Raw genomic sequence first — 21,186 nt, 5'->3', positions numbered from 1 at the left:
ACAAACAATTTACTTCATTATCACTGAATTTACTTTATAGGGCTGAGGAATATTTTGCAGCAGACAGACTACACGTTCACATTAGTAAGACACATTTACAAATATATTCCAGATCATTCACCATGTTGAGCAGCAAATTAAGAAAACAGTACTTGCCAAAAATCTAAGCAAAGACATCCTCCCATTTATTACCCTTCCTTGTTCTCAGCTCTTTACTTATTGATTATTTTGCAAAATCCAGTCTTTTAGAAAGACCTCACTGGTGTCTGCATATAATCATTGAAATTCTCTACTGAAGGCATCTCTCAAAAGAACAATGGCCAAGGAAATGATAATGGAAGAAAGGGTGCTCTTATTGATTAACTGTGTGGTAAGAGAAGAATGGTAGTGGTGTAAATAGCATACCTTTTTTTCTCATGTGTATATGGTGAACTTTTCTATCTCCATACTTGGGCTGTCGAATTCCACAGTTGGATAAGGAATTTCTGGCGTGATCTGGATTCATCCCAAAATTTAAATGATGGCTTGGGTGAGTCATGGCAAGCTATAGTGTAACACATACAGGAAAAAAAAAGGGTTAAATGTCTTTTTGAAAATGAAAGAAAAACATTATCTTAGACTGGTAGCTAGTAATAGTTATTTTTCAATTTGAAGAAAGGTTACGAAGTGATGCAGTCAATCAGAAACTTGGTTCCAGCAATTTAAATGTAGGGTGAGCTATTTCAGATGTCAGAAAGAAGCAACATTTATGCTCAATCATCAATTTAACTAATTAACTTTCATCATTTTTTACTTTAAAGAAAAATTAGAAAGAGAAAAATTACAAGAGAAAAAGCATGAACTGTCAATTTGCCTTAAGACTTTTGCTTACCAGCTTTGCTGACCTGATTTCAATACATTTGCTTATTTAAAAATATATTCACTCTAACACTGAACTATAAATATTCATATTAAAAAATATGCAATTAAAAGAGCTTCCCAACCATCCATATTTACATTACTTAAGTATCTATAAAACTCTCCTAGCTCAAAAAATGAAACAACAAGAAGTACATTATTCTTGGCAGAGTTAATCACAGAAGAACTCTTTCCCTCATGACTATAATGGACTCATTCTTGAAATGGAAGAGGAATGACAGAATTGGTCCTCTGTTTTACCTTTGTACCACCAAGGATTACCATAAGTTTACTTTGCTGCTGACACCAACACTGCAGAAATGGCAGCAGTAAATAGAACTACAGCTTGTTTTTCAGAACTCCATCCTGCAAACTCATAGCATTTCTCCTTCTTTACACATACACAGACCAAAATATTGTGCTTGTATAAAAGTATATGCACACAAACCTTGTGTATAAAAAGGAGGAAACACTGGAAAATGCAAGCTACAGAAAGTTACTTCTGACCCACATGCAGGACTGGTGCTGCAGACTGTGAGCAAAGACATTCAGTAATTCACCCAAACACTGTCTGTTGCTTTCTAAGCATAAAACTTAAAGAGGAAAATTATATTTGATCAACAATAAGAACTTTCTCCAAGTCCTTTTTAATTCCTTGATAGTATTACTCAGTTTGTTGTAATTGCACATTCTCAAATTCTGCTCCATCTGGACTACATGACACATTACAGCTTTTCTGAATAGATAATTCAGTGTAATCTTTTTTTAACCTGCTTGTACTTTAAAAAGAATATACCATGATAAAATTGGTAACAATCAATATAGAATTATACATCTAACATTGCCTATGCTCAAGCAGACTACTGATACGATATATACATTTTTAAAAAGATCTTCCTGTTATGGAAAATTGCTTTTAGGTTTTAAATATATGAGTGTAGCATTAAAAAGCACGTTTATTATAACCAAACATGACTTGATTTTTATGCTCTCATCTCTTTTTGATTAGAATTTACTTGTTGGTTTGTGTGTTTGGCCTCAACATTTTGAAAGTTTCCATCACTGCATTTTTATCTTTGACATTAAAACAAAGACAACCTGCCAACAACTAAATCCTAGAAAATGCTCAATGTTTAATGTAACTTACAGTAGGAAAAGGCCTGGAAAACAAATCCTAGAAACCAGAAAAGCTGTGAGAAAAGACATTTCCTTAAAATAATTTGGGAGTAAAATCTGTAAAGAAACACAAAAATTGCTATGTTTTGAATTTAGTTCAGTCATTGGAGAGATGACACTTACTTTAGAAGGAAGTTCTGAACAGAAGTCCCCATTTTCCTTCAGTAAATTCAGAAAAAGTCTAAGAGGAAAGGGGCCACCATGTAAGGAATCAGTCTCAGAGGTAATCAGTTCCAAATATGCACTAACATAACCTTTAATGTTAGTGCATATTTGGAACTGATTACCTCTGAGGCTGATGATCCATGTGACATGGATGCATCTAAAACAAGTAAGAACTTCTCCTCTCCAGCTCCTGCTCTTGGCTTGTTAATAAAAAAAAATTCATCATGTGCTTGCAGAAATTAAGAGCTAAACAGAAGTTTGCAAATTTCTATTCACTAGCTACAAATGCAAAAAAAAGGCAATGTTTTAACTATTCTCTTTTGGAACAACTGGCTATAAAAACAAGAAGCAGGGCACTTACATTCACTCATACACAGAACAACACTGTATTCTCTATAAATACCTGAAAAAAGAAACTTACCCAGAAATGAGTACTTGACAGTCTTTTCAGTAACTGCATTTTTGTCTTGCTACACATTACAAGCAAATCCAGATCTACCATGCAAAGGTAGGTGTAATATCTATGTGAACAATAGATATCTCTATTTAGAAGTCTCTTGGGAAAACTGAAACTTCCGAAAGATCTGCAGTACAAGTACTGTCCATCCAAGCTGTGGCAATGCTGTGCATTTCAGCACTATGGATGAACTCAGTAATATCATGGAGAGAAACTAGCAAGATGTTGAGGTTTTCTTTTCATATCTTACCTGCAGTAAGCACCTATCTCTAAAAGTGTAGCCTATCAATTTGTCCAAGTGCATCAGACACTGATGGTAACGGACATGGTGGGTGAGGACAGGAAGCATCATTGCATGCTGAAAAAACAAATGCAATAAGCAAAATCATTCAACTTTAGTGTACTGAGAATTCAGTTGACTGAGCTAAAAATACAAACACTTCCCAATTGTTACAACATCTAGTTTACTGTTTTGGTTTAAATGAGGAAAAAAAATATCAGTTTCCCATCCTTCACTTATCAAAGAACTTAATTAATCATATGTTTTTATCTCCACAGCCCTGCCCAGACTAAAGGAATAAATACATAAACCCAGTCTTCAACTTAAGCAACTTAAGTAACAGCAAATTTCAAGAAGCTATGACTGAATACAATGCTATATGTTTGTACCTTTTCATTTAACACCCTGCTTCAAAAATGAAGAAACACCACTTCTCCTCTGCCTCAATACATTAAGGAAGAAACACTTTACACCACTTTAGCCAGCTTTCACCAAACAACAGTAGTTACTCAATTTTCAAGCACAGTTGTACCTTGCTTCACTACCTTTTGAGGAAGAATTATGGGATTTTTGAAATGCTGTAGTCTGGCACATTTAATGTGCTAAAAGTATCAGAAAGGTTGCTGTTTGTCTAAGACACAGACAGTGTTTTTCTGTTGGGGAAAATGTCAATAAAATTGAAAAAAACAACAACTATTTTGTAACAATGGCAGTCCCCCTCTCTCAGTGTTTCAAAGGAATTCTCCACTAATATTGACTTCAGAAGCATCTGGGTTGAAATAAGCAATTAGTATAGTTTATCTGTAGAGTAGTATAGCACGTATGATATCAACATCACAATTCTTGCATAAGAATGAAGAGAGAAACAGGAGAAATGCAGAATTTTAAGACTTTTATGCATATGGGCATTTGTGAACTAGCTTTTTCTAATTGTTCCTATTACTGACATGACATTAATATATGCAAAATAAAGGCATGTTTTAAGGGCATTAAAATCTGAGGGCTGTCACAATTAATTCAGAAAAAGGATTGTGTATGATTAGAGGAAATGAGTGTATAGCATAGAGAGAAGCAAGAAGAAGAAGCACATGAAATAGATGACATATAATTTACAGAATAAATGCTGTTACAGATTTCTGCAGGTCGCTAACGACAGAACAGCAGAAAATACAAACCGGTGAATGTTACAAGATCAAAAATTAAGACTAACTAATGGCAAGACTTTCTGTTTAAGTAAAAGACCATGAAATTCCTGAGAACTGAACACAGGGCTGGAAGGTATTCACAGAATCATTTAGATTGGAAAAGACCCTTAAGATGATTGAGTCCAACTGCTAAAGTAACACTGCAAACTCCACCAACTAAACCATGTCCCACAGACCTTTATAAATACCTTCAGGGATGGTGACTTCACCACTTTCCTGGGCAACCTGTTACAATGCTTGATCACCTTATCTGCAAAGAAATTATTCTTAATATCCAATCTTAAACCTCCTTGGTACAAGTTGAGACCATTTCCTTTTGTCCTGTCACTCACTGCCTGGGAGAATACACCATCTCCCACTTGGCTACAGCCTCCTTTCAAGCAGTTGTAGAGAGTGATTTGGTCTCCCTTGAACCTCCTTTTATTCAGGCTAAACACCCCCAGCTCCCTCAGTCACTTCACATCAGACTTGGGCTCCAGACCCTTCACCAGCCCCAGTGCCCTTCTCTGGACACACTCCAGGTCCCTCAATGTCCTTCTTGTATTGAGGAGCCCAAAACTGGACACAGGATTCAAGGTGCAGCCTCACCAATACTGAGTACAGGGGACAATCCCTGCCTTGCTCCAGCTGGCCACACTATTGCTGATACAGGCCAGGATGCCCTTGGCCTTTTTTGGCCACTTGGGCACACGCTGGCTCATGTACAGCCAGCTGTTGACTAGGAACTCTTCCCTGGTCCTTTTCTCTCAGATGAAATAACCAGTTAATATGCAAGAAAAAGACTCCCTGGATCTCCAAATGGCAGAGAAATATAAAACCACTCTAAGTAGAATTAGGAAGTGTTATCAGGAAGTTTTATTTTGTTACCATGCCACTCATTTAGAATTTTTTGGGGGTATTTATAAGAACATCCCATTTATCTCCATATAAACTGTACAGGTGCACTTCCTATGTGTTCCTTCATGGAAGGAATTAATTGAAAAACACCGAAACAACCAAACCTGAAACTGTTTCACAGGACAACTGTGCTTCCCTGCCTCTACATTCCACCATACTAGACAGAAAGAGTCTCCTCAAGCAACGTTTAACATTCTTTACAGCAATATATGTGTCCCTGCATTTGAGGACTGAGATACCAAGTTTCAGACTTTTATCAGCTGTGGTGCAGTGAAAAAAGAATTGACAGATGCCTGGGAACACACAGAAAGACTTTAATTTGACTCTTGAAGTTATATTGACAAAATGCTGCTTTCCAGGCACTAACTATTTGATCGATTGATTGATTCAATCAAAATCCATCATCTTGGACTATGGCTATTCAATGTTTCTGATGTTTTATGTATTTATCTCTGTAGAAGAGATGTTTTTAAAATATGTATGATTTCAAATATTTTGCATGTCCTTTTCTTGCTGCAGCTAGCACAGCAAAGCAGAGACTCTCTCAAGTGCCCTGATCCCCCAGGACAGCAAGTGCTCCTGACCTGAAGCTACTAAGTGGAAGTAGGTGAGCTAAAATATTTTGGAATGCATGAGTTGCTGAACACTCTACACTGCTCTTGAAGGTTCACCAGCAACAATGGTGTGGGTGGAAAGGGGAACAGAGGTGGTGCCTTCTCAACATGGCCAGATCCTGACACACAGTGTATTTAAGTGTTGCCCAGCTCAGTGGCCAAGTACTGCACTGGATATACTGGTAACTTCAAGTGAGCCTGTAACTTACACATTTTACTCTTTTTTTGAACATTCCACTCACCATTTTTCCTCCCCTTTCAAGCAGTTCATTTCTCAGACAGCAAAGACCAGTGTCATTAAGGCTACATGTAACTCAGAGCAAGTATAAGTGAACACAAGTGACTTAAAAGAGTTTCAATCTTCTAAACTGCAATACTTTTAAAAGCAGTAATTTTAAATCACTGCACTTGAGCTCTGCCCCCAGAGCTGATTTATGCGTATTTAGTTTTAGTCGTCTTTAATCTGGGAAAAAGCATGTAGCAACAGCAGCAATCTTTCATTTTACATACAGTTGCCTATTCTTGGCTTCTCAAAGAAATCAAATCAAAGGACCTTCATATCAGAACTGTCTGATTTAGATGTTACAGCTGCAGATGGGCACAAAAACTGTGAAACAGCTTTACTTTTATCATTCTTTGGCATTTTGCTGTCCTTCACCAAAATGAAACAGGAATATTCAAGACATTAGGAGATGAATCACAAAAGCGATTATGAATAACACAGAACAGTTTCAAAGTGCCTAAATTGGAAATTTACACTGTTTACTTAAGCTGTAAAAATATATACAGTTCACAACACAAAAATTAGGAAAGAGCTGTGATGCTCCTGAGCTATGTGAGGAGATATTGTGCCACTATTCTCCTTCTACTTCAGAAGCAACAGTAGAATCACAAGAAATTTTTCAGATGGAAGAAAAGCAATTTTAGTTACTAGCATTTCTCTCACTCTAGAATTTCCCCCTTTGGCCTGACCATACTTCTAAGATTACAATGTAATTTCTACCTATACCCTTTCCTAGCAATCTCCCTAATTTATACTTCACATTGTTAAACTAATATTAAGTTGCATGTATTTAACTCTTAAATAACATCACCAAAACAACAGCTAAAAAATAATGCAAGTATATCTCTAGCATAATTATTTGGCTGTTACTACTACTCAAATTTTGCTAATAAAAAATTAAATAAAAATTGCATTTATTCTTATCATATCACAAAGTTGGTTGCTGTCAACTGCTTCAGAATAGGATCTGACAGAGAGATGTTCCTTGGAGATGTCATGCATATGAAACAGAATATCTGAAAGATACCTTTCTACTGAGGCTCACCTCAAAAGGTAATTGTGATGGGGTTTTAGCAGTTTTTTACTTTCTTTCAAGTAAAAAGATATTTCTTCATGCTTTACTGTAAAACTTGGGGTGTTTTAAAATAGAAAAATATAATAAAATTAAAATATCTAAAACCAAGCCAGTTGATGGATTAAGAGCTCCACACTGGACTCAACATTTGGCAAACCTCCAGCCTCAAACTGGCCATTCCTAACCTCTCTCCCTTGCACTAATCAACCCCTGGCAGAAAATTTTAAATTACCTTTTTTGTGTGTATAGAAGGGGTGGGCAGAACACCAGAATAGTTCTCTAGATCAACAGATATTATTTCCATTTTGTTCTTTAGCCTAGAGGAAACCCTTGCAAAGGTAAATGGCAGCTACCAAGAAAGAAAATACATCTCTCGGGTTCAGTCACCTGGCAGACGTCAGAGCGTATCCCTGTTTTCCAGAATCCCTGGCTGCTCAACTCCACGGTCACTTCACGTCTCATTGTGTTCTTCTGGCGAATTTTCTGCAGTGCTTCCTAAGCAGGGAGAGAACAGAGCTCCTGTGAAGAGTTCGCTACAACAAAGCACAGCAATGCACACACCAGTGCATTCACAATACCCATGTAAGGTTCAGTTTTGGTGAGCACTTTCTAAGGCTAGCACAGATGTGATAAGTCCCAGATACAGACTGGCAGAAGTGTTGGAATACAGTGCAGGCAGGGGATTTTGGAAGACCAAGGAGAGAACAGAGGTGACTACTTTTTTTTTTACTGCAAATGACAAAACACACCAGTCCAACTCATACATCCAAGATGATACATGAGTACGAAAGGTAAAGTCCTTATAATGAAAGCACTTTATTTACCAGATGTACAAAACAACCTCTTCATTCATGTCCATCACTGTGAGTACTCCGGCTCTGAACATTCAGGAGGAGCAAAGCAGGCTTTGCTTTGTCATCTTGGCTACTTTGCAACAGTTCCTGTTCAGCTATGTCACTCTGCCCAGTCTGGGAAAGGGGTCAGCACTCACCAGTTCTGGAGACTATGCTGATTAAAATCCACCGATTTTATTTCAATAAAAATTATTAAAAATATGTTTTATCTTGACCACTGGCTATTTTGGTGGTGTGCAAACAATTTGTCTCTAGAAACCATGAAAGGGTCAGAATAATTTAAAGATTTTGACAATATCATTGAAAGAAAATATTTTCTGTAAAAATGAAATGAAAGTAAAAGATATAAAATAAATCAGCCCTGGATTAGAATCTCTTGGTTCCAATACTATAAAGCCCTGGGGTGTGCAAGCTCCCCACGCAGCATGAACTAACCCCTCAGTGCTCTGCCTTCTTCAGAACACAAAGCTCTTCAAAGCTGCAAAGCTCATCCTGCCTTTCCCTCTCCTTTTCATTACAGGGCACTTGCTCAAAGCTGTCTCTTCCCAGCTCTCAGTTCGAAGCCTGTGAGCATACCTGGGCAAGAACAGGCTCTGTTTTCCGATTTGCAGAGACTCACAGAGTAGTTCCAACAGGTGCATCTGTCCAGACACAGATTTATCAAACCTCAGACACCTCCATAAAGCGGTGTCTACGGTAGGACACTAGATAGCCCTAGCTCCTTTTATATTCAGTGAAGGGGATAAATGGCTTCAAAAATGCATTTCTCCCTCCACTGACTTCAAAGTGAGCCTTCAGGTCCTAATTTATGCACCTGCTGTAAATGCTCAAAGTTAGGTTAGAGGAACAAAGCCCCAGGCATGACCTTGTCACAAATAATATCACTGTACAGCCTCACAGTGGTGGATGACTGATGGCAGAGGGAACAGAGATGCTGCCAGCACTGTACCCCTTGTGCATTGTCAAAGGTGTGTCATTGAGTTTTCCTGAAAAAGGTGCTACAGTGTTTGCCAGACCTGGCTGTATTTCAGTCTGACTGGCTCAGAAGCACTCCATAATATATGATTCATAATCTTTAAAAGCCCATGTACCAGTCAGGTACAGTCCTACAGTTCCTTCTGAGTTCCTGACACCTCTACTGGCAAATACATAGATTATCCTCACACAAAGTTTCTGCTTCAGCCCTGTATGCCTCCCTCTTGGCAAACTACTTGTAAAACTTGCTATCCTAGATAATACAGTCTAGAAACAAAAATCAGCACTCCACAGCAAGTGCTAAATAACAAAGGAACATTTTAACTTCTGGAGCAAAATACAATCCACTACAATTTTACAAACAATCCACTACAATTTTACAAATGAGCTATCCATTACCCCTTAATGAAAATATGCCCATAAAACAATGATCTTCTGCTTGCTCAGTGTGTAGCTGTAGCAAACAAAATCACCTCTGTAAGGACAAATATTTTTTTTCCTTTACAACTGTGGCATAGTTCAGTCATAATGTTGTGGGGTTTTGTTTTTTTTTCCATTTATAAGTAAGGAAGCCAAGGGCTTATTTAATATCAGCATTAAATGAAATGTTTACTAACACTCTTGCTCACACAACAGCGTACTATGCTTTGCAACAATGAAAAACATCAGGTGCAATGTCATATGTATCACTTTCTGCAACCAAAACTAATTCCAGAAGCTCAGTTTCTGAGACTTCCCCAATAAACTGGGGAAGTCTCAGGAATCACACTCCATGATTCTCAAGCGTCCTTCCCAACTCAGGGTAGTCTATGATTTTATGAATAATTAGTGTTTCTAATGAATAAATAAAAATACAATACCACTTAATTAAATACCATCCTGTACTCGAGAAGTTAATTTCTCCTCTGTGTATTCTTTACACATGTTGTCAAATTAAGAGTGCCTGACAGACAGGCACCAGACAAATTCAAAACTTCAGTCTGTGGATTTACAGAAATAGGTTGGTTTAGGCTATATTTAGGAGTCTTTGTTTTTCTGCTTTTAATTCCCAATTGGTTGAACATTTGCACTTAGGAAATGCTTATCGCTCATCACTTTGCAGGGAAAAAAAACAAAATGAGAAAAATATCTTGTCTATCATACAACAACCAGATGATTTCAAGTCAAAGATCCTAAGCAATGTCACTATACCACCTAATAAATTACGGTTTATGCACACAAGCGTGGCAGTTTTTATTTCAGAAGAGAAATGTTCAAAATTACGAGCCAGTTAAAAGTACATTAGGAAATAAAAAGTCCTTCTCTATGCTAATTCTTGAAACCATTAATGGCAACAGCTATAAAGAAGTTATGGTTCCATAACAATAATTCCTATAATTGGGTAAAAAACTTGCAGCAGTTTGACAGCTGAAGAAAGGAAAAAACCTCCATTTAATAACAAACATGGATAAAAACAAGATCTGTGTTAAGAGTCTGGAAAGAAAATGTTTTGTAAAGGATTTCTATTGTTTCCATAAACAGGGCAGTCCTGTTGGCTGTATTCCATCCTGAATTACAATGCTCAATTATCAGTCAAAAGAAGGTCCAGAATACCTCTCTTTGTGATAATTTCTGTTTATCAGCCTGTTTGACTTTGGGACTATTAGCCAGTAGGTGACGTAGCTTCACATAACTCTTCCACAGCTTTTGGTATCTGAAGAACAAAACCAGAAAACAAGTATTTTGGTCAGTGAACAGAAGACTCTCCCTGTTTGCCATTAGGAACACACCAGCTGCTAATAATGCACACAACATACATAATGTCTACAAGCACCTCTTTGCTACGGAAATACAATAACCTCAAAGCATTTTCTGAGAGGTGACAGTGCCTGGGTAGCTGCTCCAGCAGGGTGGGCCAGGTAGCAGAGAGGAGGCGTTAATGTGCAGAGTGAGGTAAAGAACAGCAAAGACCCAGGCAGACCCCAGTTGTCCCAGATACCCACCCATCCTCTTCAAAGGGTCACCTCTGCAAGCTGAAAAGATGTGCCTGCCCCTTAACTCAATTCAGGCAGGTGAAAACTCCTTCTTCTCCACATGGTTTACCTATCACTCACTGCAAAGGAGTGGTAGCCTTCCCCGGGAAGTGTCTGTCCTTACACCAGCTCAAACATTTCAGTGAAGCACATGAGGATGAGCTCTACAAGTCACATGCAACATGAAGTTACTCTGTGAAAAGTGGAATGAAAGTTTTGTTCCCTATGGGTTTGTGCTGAATGGAAAGAGCAATTCAAGTTATTTCTGTGATTGGCACATACTTAAGTTTTCTGGTTTTCTCCAACCATCTAGCCTTTTCTTATTTTGGCAGTGTCTAATTACACATGAACCCCAATTACCTTTTCCTTGGTGGGAGTCCCTCAATGATCTAGCACAAACATTCACCAAATCTGTAAGAACTTACTCCATTTGAAGACAACATCCCAAAATTATATTCAGCTGCAATTGACCGACAGGTACAAAAGTTACAATGGGAGGAGCAACAAAGAGAATCATGACAGAGATCCTCAGTCCTTAGGAAATAATGCTACCTCCATTCAAAATGTAACCTCTGTATTCAGGACAATCATAAATCAGATTTTGAATAGGAAGCAGGGAATTAGAGGCCAGAGGAAAGAAGTTGACTCAAGTTTGTTTTTACTCGTATTTACATTATAAAACAAGATCCTCCCCAGCAACAACTTAGAGCAATGGTTTTATTAGGAAGTTTTCACATTAGTGGCTTAGCAGTCAATGAAGCGGCAGCTCTTTTACTATTTCATAATCTTCCCAGCATCCCACATTCACAGACACATAAACAAATATTTTCTTATTGGCATCTTTTCCCTAGCTATTTCTCTGCAGCATTCTTGAATGTATACTCTCTACCTCTGGAGATACTGATATTTTTTCAGTCTACAAACACATCTGAAATGGTCAATCCATAGATTTTTCTCATGCTCCATTCACTGCACTTTTTCAATCTGCAGAATAGCATATCTATTTTCAACAAATCACCATCCAAAAAAGAAAAATGAGTTAATGAACAAATCAACCACAACAAAAACAACAAATGCTTTGAGGAAGTTTCAACCCGAAAACAAGAACCTGAAACTGTGAGCTACAATACACATTTTTTCTACAAGTATTGATAAGGGTGAAAAAAGCTTTGTTATTACAATTAAGTTTGAGAATTAATAAACATATTACCATTACAAAAAAAATCTGTATTAGAACATCACAAAGAAAAGACACATTAGAGGAAAATCTCTTCTGGGTGCACATACATCAGAGTTAAGCCTGACATTTATGACAGCACCACAGAGGCCACAAAAAACACTTTGATACTTTGATAAAATAAATGTATTCTGTACATTTATTTTAAGCAGCTCTGAGGTTAAAACCCAAAACAAAAAACAAACCCACAAGTAAATTTTAAAGAAAAAATGTGTGGGAAGAATAATTTTTGTCTCTTTATACTATTTTCAATGAAAATACTAGAACTTTACAAATACTAATAAATTCAGCATCAACGTAGAAATAATTCTTATATTTTTGGGTCTAATTATTTCCTTTTTATGGACAAGAAAACTAAAATATAAAGAGATAGGTTTTAAAGACAAAACTAATGATCAAAGCCAAAAAAAACATTTTATTATCTGGATTAGCACTCAATATTCATACTTCCTGCCACGTTGGATTTAAAATCCTCAGCAAGCAGTTGCAAAAGAATCCAACTGTCCTACATGCATGTGGGTGTTTGGGCCTCAAAACTGCAGATATATTGAGCATTTTGCACATAAATCATCTTCTCTTTATACACTTTTGTTTTTAGTATTATTGCTGTTACTGTTTGTTTTCTTGTCTCATTGCTGTTTCCAGTAAATAATTTTTCTCTCAACCTGTGATCTCTGACTTTTTGTGTCTCTCAGTGGAAGGGGTAGGGAATGGCTTGTGGTTCTCTTATTAGTGGGAGTACTAAATTGGGGAATATCATTCCTAAACTATTGCATTGAGGAAAAAGAGAACCTTAACCACACATGCACCAGAGACAGGCTTTATACTGTCATCATGCAGAAAGCAGATGTCCAAATCACCGGAAGAATTCCCTGAAATAGTTAGAGATAAGAAAAGAACTGGGAACAAAATCCAATCATCACTTTTGCGTCCCTTCATCAATCCACAGTGAAACAGTATTTCTTGGTCTGCCTGAAGTCCAGATTCCCTCTCCACTCCTTCTCTACATTCCTCCTAAACTCTATAATGATATAAAAAGCACAGAAAAGAGCTTCCAAGAGCTTCCAAGGTAGGAAACACAATGTAGACATGATTCTTCAAAGCACAGAAAGAGATGATTAAGTAGGATATAGCAGTATGCAAGAAACAAACATCATAAAGTAATCAAACAGAAAATGGCTATTATTCCTTACTAGACCTGAAGAACATCTAATTAAACAATCAAGCAGCAGCTCTGAAATAAAAATCATTACATTTGGATATGATGCACAGTAGTACTGGTGAAGTGATTACGTGAAATCTTCTCCCTGTCAGTTGCATAAGAAGACTCAAACAGTGATTAGAGAAATTTAAAAACATCCATTCAGGGCTGTTTAACAAAATGACCTAAATACATCCTGCAGCTCAGAAGTCTATATGCTACAGACATTAGGAAGCTTGGGTAACTACTTCTCCTTCTCTGCCTTCCCATTATGCTATTTCCTCTCTGAAAACCCACCACTGGCCTCTCAGAGAAGTAACATGGAGCTTGAGGAACCACCTTTTGCTGGACCCAGAAGAGCTGTTGTCAGGTTAAGAAGTTTCATACCACACATGCACCCGTGTTTACTTCAGCAGATCCTGAATTATTCCAGAGAAAAAGTTACTCCTCGTATTTTCTAACTTGCAGGAGCTTGTGTCCGATATCATAAGCGCTAAGCTTTATACTGGACTCAACTAAGCACATAGCTAAGCCCTATTTAAGGCACAAATGACAGCAGTAATGAGTTCCTGAACAAAAGAAAGAAGGAAAAGCATCTTACTGAGGATCTCCAGCATAACTGAGTTGAGCAGGTCGTATCCCAAAGTGCACAATAATAGGGAAAGTAATTACATCAGGATTGAATTGTTCGCGGTCTAGTTGATCAATACGAACTGAGCTGGGCTTCTAGGAGAAAAAAAAAATACAACTAAATTGACAGCAGCTCCATGGAAAATTTACTGCCTCAAGCCCACACTATCCAGGAAACACGAAGCAACAACATTCTAAACTTAGTAAGATGCACATTAAACTGATCATTAATACTATTATAAATATTTGGCAACAACAATAACTGGAACAAAGTTAATTGACTTAACACTCAAAGGAAAAAAAAAACCAAAAACGCCTTTTAATTTTAAACGTCTGGAAATTTACTTTTACTATTTCCAAGAACTTAAAACAACTTTCTTTGGTCAAGCATCACACCAGAAAAAAAAAAATTAGGATTAGCATTCTGGCATCCAAGAACCCACATGCCTGAGCAGTTTGCTAAGATCAGGTTACCTCTCTAATTTTAGTTCATGATTTCCCAAAGCAAATGAAGGCATTATTAGATCTATTCAATCACACTGACTAAACAGCATTAAAAAAAAAATCTGTCACACTACTCTCAGAAAAGGCTCCTAGGCTGATGTGTACAAGGAGGAATACAGTCTTGTATAATGAGGAGACTTTTGCCCTTTTAACAGTTCAAAACAGAAGCTCTTTTCATTGTTAAAAAGGACAGTGCAAAAGAAGGCGACTTTTGCTTCAGCTCCATGAATGCAGAGAGTAAGTAATTGCACATCACTGTAGCAGACATGCTGTTCACAGAGCTTTTGATCACTTACCCAGCATATTTAAAAACTCAGCTGAAGGTGCACTGTTTGTCTCCAAGTAAACAACTTCTCCATTACCTGTCAAGCTGCTTTGTAACATGCCTGCTTTCTCCCCCTTTTGCAATCAGCTGGATGAGGCCAATACATTTTGCTTGTATTAGGTTTCAGAAAAAGGGTATTACTTCTAGTTACCTGCATCTCAGAACTTCTCATTTAGCACCGTAAAGATGCACTCAAAGATGAGTTTCAGTGTTACAGAAACAGCTCCCACCATTCTCCTCACAAAACAATAAAAACTGTCAAGAACAAAGCTTTTACCCTCCAAACCACCTTGGTAGAACTGTTCACAGGAATAATTTTCTGCACAGAAAAGCAAAGCCAATTCTATATATGGCCACAGTTTCGATCTATTCTAAAAAGAAAACTTACTTAAATGCTTTCAGATACAGAAATATTTTCCAAGGGAAAAATGCTTATCAGTTTCCCTTTAGACAAGATGACTGAACATAAAGTTGTATCTCCTCAGCAAAAAAAGTTAGTTTATAGTTAACCTACTTAAATTAGTTGAATTTTTAAAATTGGTTAGTTAAAGCTGATGGTTTCACACAACAAAAAGAGACAAAAGGTCATCCCCACAGCACTTATAAAAAAGGATTAGAACAAAAAAGCCCTAAAGAAAATAATGGGCAAGATTTGTACCAGACAGAATGTTGTTCCCTAAACAAGAGCTTAAAACTCCTGATTTTTAAGGATTAAGTTAAGTTTACTTTCTAGCGGGTTGGTTTTCATTTTTTGGGAGATGGCACAAAACCAGCTTGAGAAGTATTTGTTTTCTCATAAGTTGTTTGTTGGTTTTCCCCACTCATAATATTAAATTGAGGAACTTCTCCCATCCCTGTACCCCTTAAAAAAGCAGCCTTGATACACCACTCCTCTGAGAACCAGGCCAGCAAACTATAATTAACAGAATATTAAAAAATAATTGAACTCAATATACCAATGATAATCAATACAATTAAAAAAATACAGACACATTTAAAAAAATTACAGACACATGTAATTTAGATACATTAACAGAGGCAATTAAATACTCATCAGTGCAAAAAGGACATCTTTCACTATGCGTATAGCAGGGTCTGTGTTAAATGTGTGACCTCAGGACTAGCCAAAACCAGACTGCATTTCCATGACACTGCCTTGCAGTTTTCAATCAGTTACACAGCTGTTCACAGACAGCAACCAGGACAAAAGAACTTCTCCAAGATCTAATCACAACTGCTCCCTCACTGACAGTTATGAGAGGGGTGTAGCTAGGTTATGATTTTTTATTTCATCGTGAACACCAGCCTCCTCTCCGGTGCCCTTTCTGAAGGTTAAATGAACAAACAGCAACATACAGAAACATCACATAAAAACTGTACACCTGCAGATAGGATGCAAGCAAACTAGATGCTATTCTTCCAGAGCTTTATCCCTGTGCTCTTTAAAAATGCTTTGATAGACTATCCAATAATCACAACCTTGCCTTTAAAGTCATGCCAAAATCAAAGAAATTCTAACAGAACAGAGGCCTGTTATTTTTGTTTCCTACTCCAAATCTCATAAATCAAGGCTCTGCAGACATAGAACACAACATGAAATAGCATGCAGGTGCAGTATGGAAATATATTAATATATACATATATCTATGTAGTAGTGAGAAAACCATCAATATTTTAGGAAGAGTGAAGTATGAAAGATGACTAAAATTTGTGAACTTCTAAATTTATTCCAATACAAAGTTTCATTGAACTTTGAAACACCACGAATAAGCAAAATGATTTTAAATAATGCTGAAATACTGTTAGTTGTTTAAGTGGGATTTAGATCCTATTATAAGTTTTTTCCCTTCTCCATATTGCAGATATAAATACCTCACACTGAAAAAAAATAAAACACAACACACAAAACCCAGATTTGATCACAAGAGGAATTATTGTTTCTGAAGAGATGCTGTGCAACAAAACAAAATTCAGTGTTTTTACTTTGTTGTCTCAAGTGGATATAACTGAATTGAAGAGCTGTCATTTTCGAAAGCAGTTTCATATTGTCTCTCCAACAGAACTGTTTTATCTTCTAATGTCATAAAATGCATAGGTAATAGTTTCATACTCTGTTTTGCACTTACATTCATAATCAGTCCAGTATGCTGCAATGTACAGGGAAAATTCACAAACTAAGAAGAATGTCATTGCAATCTCAAGAGAAAAAACACGTTCGAATGATGCCATTATAACATGACATTTCAAAGCGCTACAGATTTCTTTTATGCTTACATATTTTGATGTCCACACGTCTCTAAAAACGCTGCCTTGTACAATGCAAAGTTTGCCAGTAAAAAATCACACAAGATCTCAGAATTAATGCTAAGGCTCACAAATCACACTGCTTTGTACATACAGACATTTAGAGTTCCGTGACAGAAGGAAGGAACACATATGCATTCCTCCATGCTAAACAAAAAAGCACACTTTCAGCTAGCTGAAATCAGCATATCTTCAGCAAAATAACCGAAGTTACATCAGTGCACAGCATTCAGATGCTGACAACTTGTGGACAGGCATATACCTCGTATCACAGAAACCACAGGCAAGTTAAGGCTGTTCAGGTTTTCTAACAATTTCTATTACAGGATTCTGGTTTAGCAATCATTTAAAGCAGCTGAGGTAGAATTTTCCACAGTGAGAGTTCACGTGTATTTTCGTATTTCAGGTTTCCAGAAACAGCCTAATTTTCTTGTTGTTTCAAAAGCTTTACTTCACTCAGAATGAAATCAAGGGGAAAATTATCTGACCCAAGTTATTATTAGCTTATTAAGTAGTTTACTAATGTTATGCTGCCATACTTAAAAATATGAACTGATAAAATGTATTTAGCGTGTCACCCTGGCTGCAGTTTGGGACAGGTTTTTCCATTGGAAAACTAGATCCCTTCTTAGGTATGGTACCAAGTTACATTTTTTCTTCAGAAACTAAGAATTCGAGCTATAAGCAAAAGAGGAAAATGAAGTCAGAAAAAGGAAGGTATTACTACTGAGAAAGCTGCATGTCAGTCTCAAATATTAGGTCCAAAATATGCCTCTAAGATATCCCTTTGTGATACTGACCAAACTATAGAAATACATTCCTGCAGTTTTTAGTGGGCATTCATCTATTCTTGTGACCCACATTTCTTAAAAAGGAAAGTCAGAATAATGGCCTTATTCACATACACACCGGAGTTGAAAGGAGCTGTGTTCAGAGAACACGTGCTTTAAAATACCAATTGTTCCAAAAATAATAAGGCCACAGGGGTTTCAAACTAGGCACTGAAAATTATTACATGCATTAATTAATGTACACAAAATTCCTGAGTGTGAGTAAGAGCAAAACAGAAACAATGTGGAAAAAACTATATAGGCAGAAAACAGCTTTTCCATATTCAAGCCAGTGTTAGGACAGCACACATTAAATACAGCTGTCAACAGGGGGTCAAATGAGGAAGAGGAAAGTAAATAGCAAATAGTTGTTATTTCTCTGGTGCCATGTCTGGGAAAAGAGAATGAGATCATGCACATAAAGACTGTCCAAGAAAATAGGAAAGTTTTACATACATAAAATATAGCTCTTCCTTTTAACATGCACATTGAAACAGAGTCTATCTGAAAATACACCCTTTAGTACAGCAGCAGAAGGTACAATTCAGGGTTGGAACCAGTCAATAAACTGTTCCTATTGTAATCTGCAACTTCCACTGGTCACCTTTTCCTGTTCTAATTTAGCCTGTAACAAACTCTCTGAAAGAAGACATGTATGTGTCACTGGATTGTTCAAAAAACAAAAAAAATATTTATTTGTTCTACCATGCCAGGGCTGGTAACAATCATCCCTTTGCATTCTTCTGCATATTTCTGCCATTCCAGTTCTTCCCACTGAAGCATGTTGGCAATCTCCTCTTCAGGCACCAGAGCTTTACTGCATCGTAACAAGTAGAGAAGAATCTGATGCATTGAGAGTACTTCTTTTCCTCCATCTTAAAACCATAAATAAAAAAATCATATTTCAGAGATTCATTCCTAAAGCATGAGCATAAGAGAAAATATGCAGAACACAAAGCATTTGTATGAGCAAAATAAAATGCAAAATGCTTATATTATTTGACAAATATGAAGGCAAATGTTTTACTGATGAATACTGCTCAGGCATAAACACTTTGCTAACTAAAGCAGTAATAGTAATGGTGGCAAGAGTAACAGTTCCATCGTACTGTAAGCTTGAAGTTTCTAATTTGCCTGAATAAACTTTAAAATTAGTAAGCAAAACAATCAGTTATGTTGTCTAGTTAAATGTTCCTTTTCACAATTTTATCATTATTTTCACAACAGCAGTTAAAAAGCCTTTAGGTGTTATGCAGCTTTTTTTAAGTACATTCAAAATTTTACAGGCTACTTCTGAATGAATGTAGTAAGCTATCCCTGCACTTAAAACTCATCTGTAATGCTTGCATGCCATAACTGCAGTAATGAAGACTAAAGAGCCTCATGCTGTCTTCTGGCACTAAATGAATCAAGGGCATGTGAAAATTACTAAACACTTCTGAGACCCCAGGAAAAATTCACAGCAAAGGCTGCTTGTAACAAAAGAAAACACTATAATCTGACTGGATTCAGGCAGCCAGGTGCAGATGTGAATATGCAAACAGGGAAAGTAAGTGATGGTCCTGACAGATCTCCACTCAGTGATCACTCAGATCACTGACTATTCAAATCCAGTAAGTCTGCTCATGTCAGTAAAAAGTCACTGCATGTTCCCACAATGCTTTAATTTTGACATAAATCTCTCTAATTCCCTCCTTTAACAATAGTGCTAATTTGCAAATATGGAGGCATCTTCAAGTTTCAGCTCCACAGAACACAAACACTGATTTCTCTCCCTCAGGGAGCAGGAACAATCTCCTGAGTATGTTCTCTCTATCACCACATCCACAAAAGTGAAATGGTGACAGACCAGAAGTAAAACCTTAGAGTAATATGGGGATGACACCACAGCACAAGGAGTGTGATCCCAGGCACGATGGAAAAGACTTGCAGAGCTGCTGCACAACAGCACCACTGTGTAAAATTATGTCCTCTACAAGTTATGTGAGGAACCAAGCCCTTCTCTTACTTCTGCTGGAATTACAGCACTGCTGCACAGAAATTATGACAGGCAATGGTGTAACTTGGCCTCTCAGAACAGCTAACTCACTCAAACTCCAAGAGGGAATCTTAAGTGGGGAAAATACACCCCAAACCTCACTGGAAATAGGAAGTATTTCTAAATAGCTACAGGGACAGATTTTTAAGTGTGCAAAGTCTTCCTGTCAACAACTGGATTATACTCTTATGCAAGAGGTAGCCCCCACCCACAAAACACTAAAATATAAGTGTATCCTTACTCACGGAAGGGTATGTACAGGTTGCTATAGATGGCTGTGCTAAGTGCTAAGCCTTTCTAAATTAGAATATGCAGTACTTGGGACCTCAAATGTGCTTTTTCTAGGCTTTTACTCTCTGAATATATTTATCATCATAAAAACCTATGAAAATGAATAAAATACAGTTCTGCATGCTCTCAGTAAACCGGGTAGGACTAGGTCAGAGCTACTCCAAGGCCTGTCTCTAAGTAAATCCACATAGAAAACCTGACATCCCAAACCTCATTACTTTTAGACAATGTTAGGAAATAAAGAAAGAAAAAGTAGAAGGGATGGGAAATCAGCAATTCATTCCTATCTTTAAAGAGAGAGCTGACAGATGTGTGAAGATCTGATGCACCAACATCTTTGATTAGACTTAAGAAGTGTTCTGCAAACATACCTGAAGGAAATAGATTTCCACTCTCTGAAAATTAAAAATCTTCAAGGATACTTCAAGAAATAATCAATAAAAAATGAAAGTTTGATTTAAAAAAAAACGGTCAAAAAGATGCTAAAAGGCAACTACATATGCAGAAATATCAGGAAAAAGACATTTTTAAAAAAGAGTTAGAAGGCTGGGGACCTTAAAGAAACAGCAGCACACAGGAATATATATTATACAGACTTATCTCTCCCTATCAGTAAACAACCCAATAGCACAGAAAGAGCTGACTTCTAATCTAAAATTTAAAAAAAATAAATCAGAATATGAAAACCCTGAACAGGAAAGTACCCTCAAGCGAGACAAACTAGGCAGGACAAACTTGTTCTCATTTTGTGATGAGGTCAAGTTAATCAGCCACATGTAGCTTGATGGCTTAATTTGCAAATTGCTTCAGCAAAACCAAATCAATGTTTGCTAGCAAGCCTCAGAGCTCTGCTTCTGATTGAGTACTGTGTATCCAGGAAGGAACAACAATTAGAAATACAGTCATCTCAGCATCAGTACTCTCCACAGTAACAAG

The 21,186-nt window shown here is 37.1% G+C and overlaps 1 protein-coding gene across 1 annotated transcript in view; it reads right to left on the bottom strand.

Moving 5' to 3' along the window:
* DROSHA (drosha ribonuclease III) overlaps positions 1 to 21,186 on the bottom strand; it is a 73,919-nt gene that overhangs the window by 29,736 nt on the left and 22,997 nt on the right. Inside the window, exons 13-18 of the mRNA XM_053951623.1 lie at positions 18,627 to 18,796; positions 13,930 to 14,054; positions 10,472 to 10,571; positions 7,437 to 7,544; positions 2,946 to 3,053; positions 406 to 544 (exon numbers count right to left, since the gene is read on the bottom strand). Coding sequence (XP_053807598.1) covers positions 406 to 544; positions 2,946 to 3,053; positions 7,437 to 7,544; positions 10,472 to 10,571; positions 13,930 to 14,054; positions 18,627 to 18,796 — 750 coding nt within the window. The remainder of the gene's footprint in view (positions 1 to 405; positions 545 to 2,945; positions 3,054 to 7,436; positions 7,545 to 10,471; positions 10,572 to 13,929; positions 14,055 to 18,626; positions 18,797 to 21,186) is intronic.

Source organism: Vidua chalybeata, chromosome 1 (genome assembly GCF_026979565.1).
Source record: "Vidua chalybeata isolate OUT-0048 chromosome 1, bVidCha1 merged haplotype, whole genome shotgun sequence".
Classification (NCBI taxonomy): domain Eukaryota; kingdom Metazoa; phylum Chordata; class Aves; order Passeriformes; family Viduidae; genus Vidua; species Vidua chalybeata.
The sequence above is the reverse complement of the archived record's forward strand: the minus strand, read 5'-3'. Positions and strand labels throughout refer to the sequence as shown.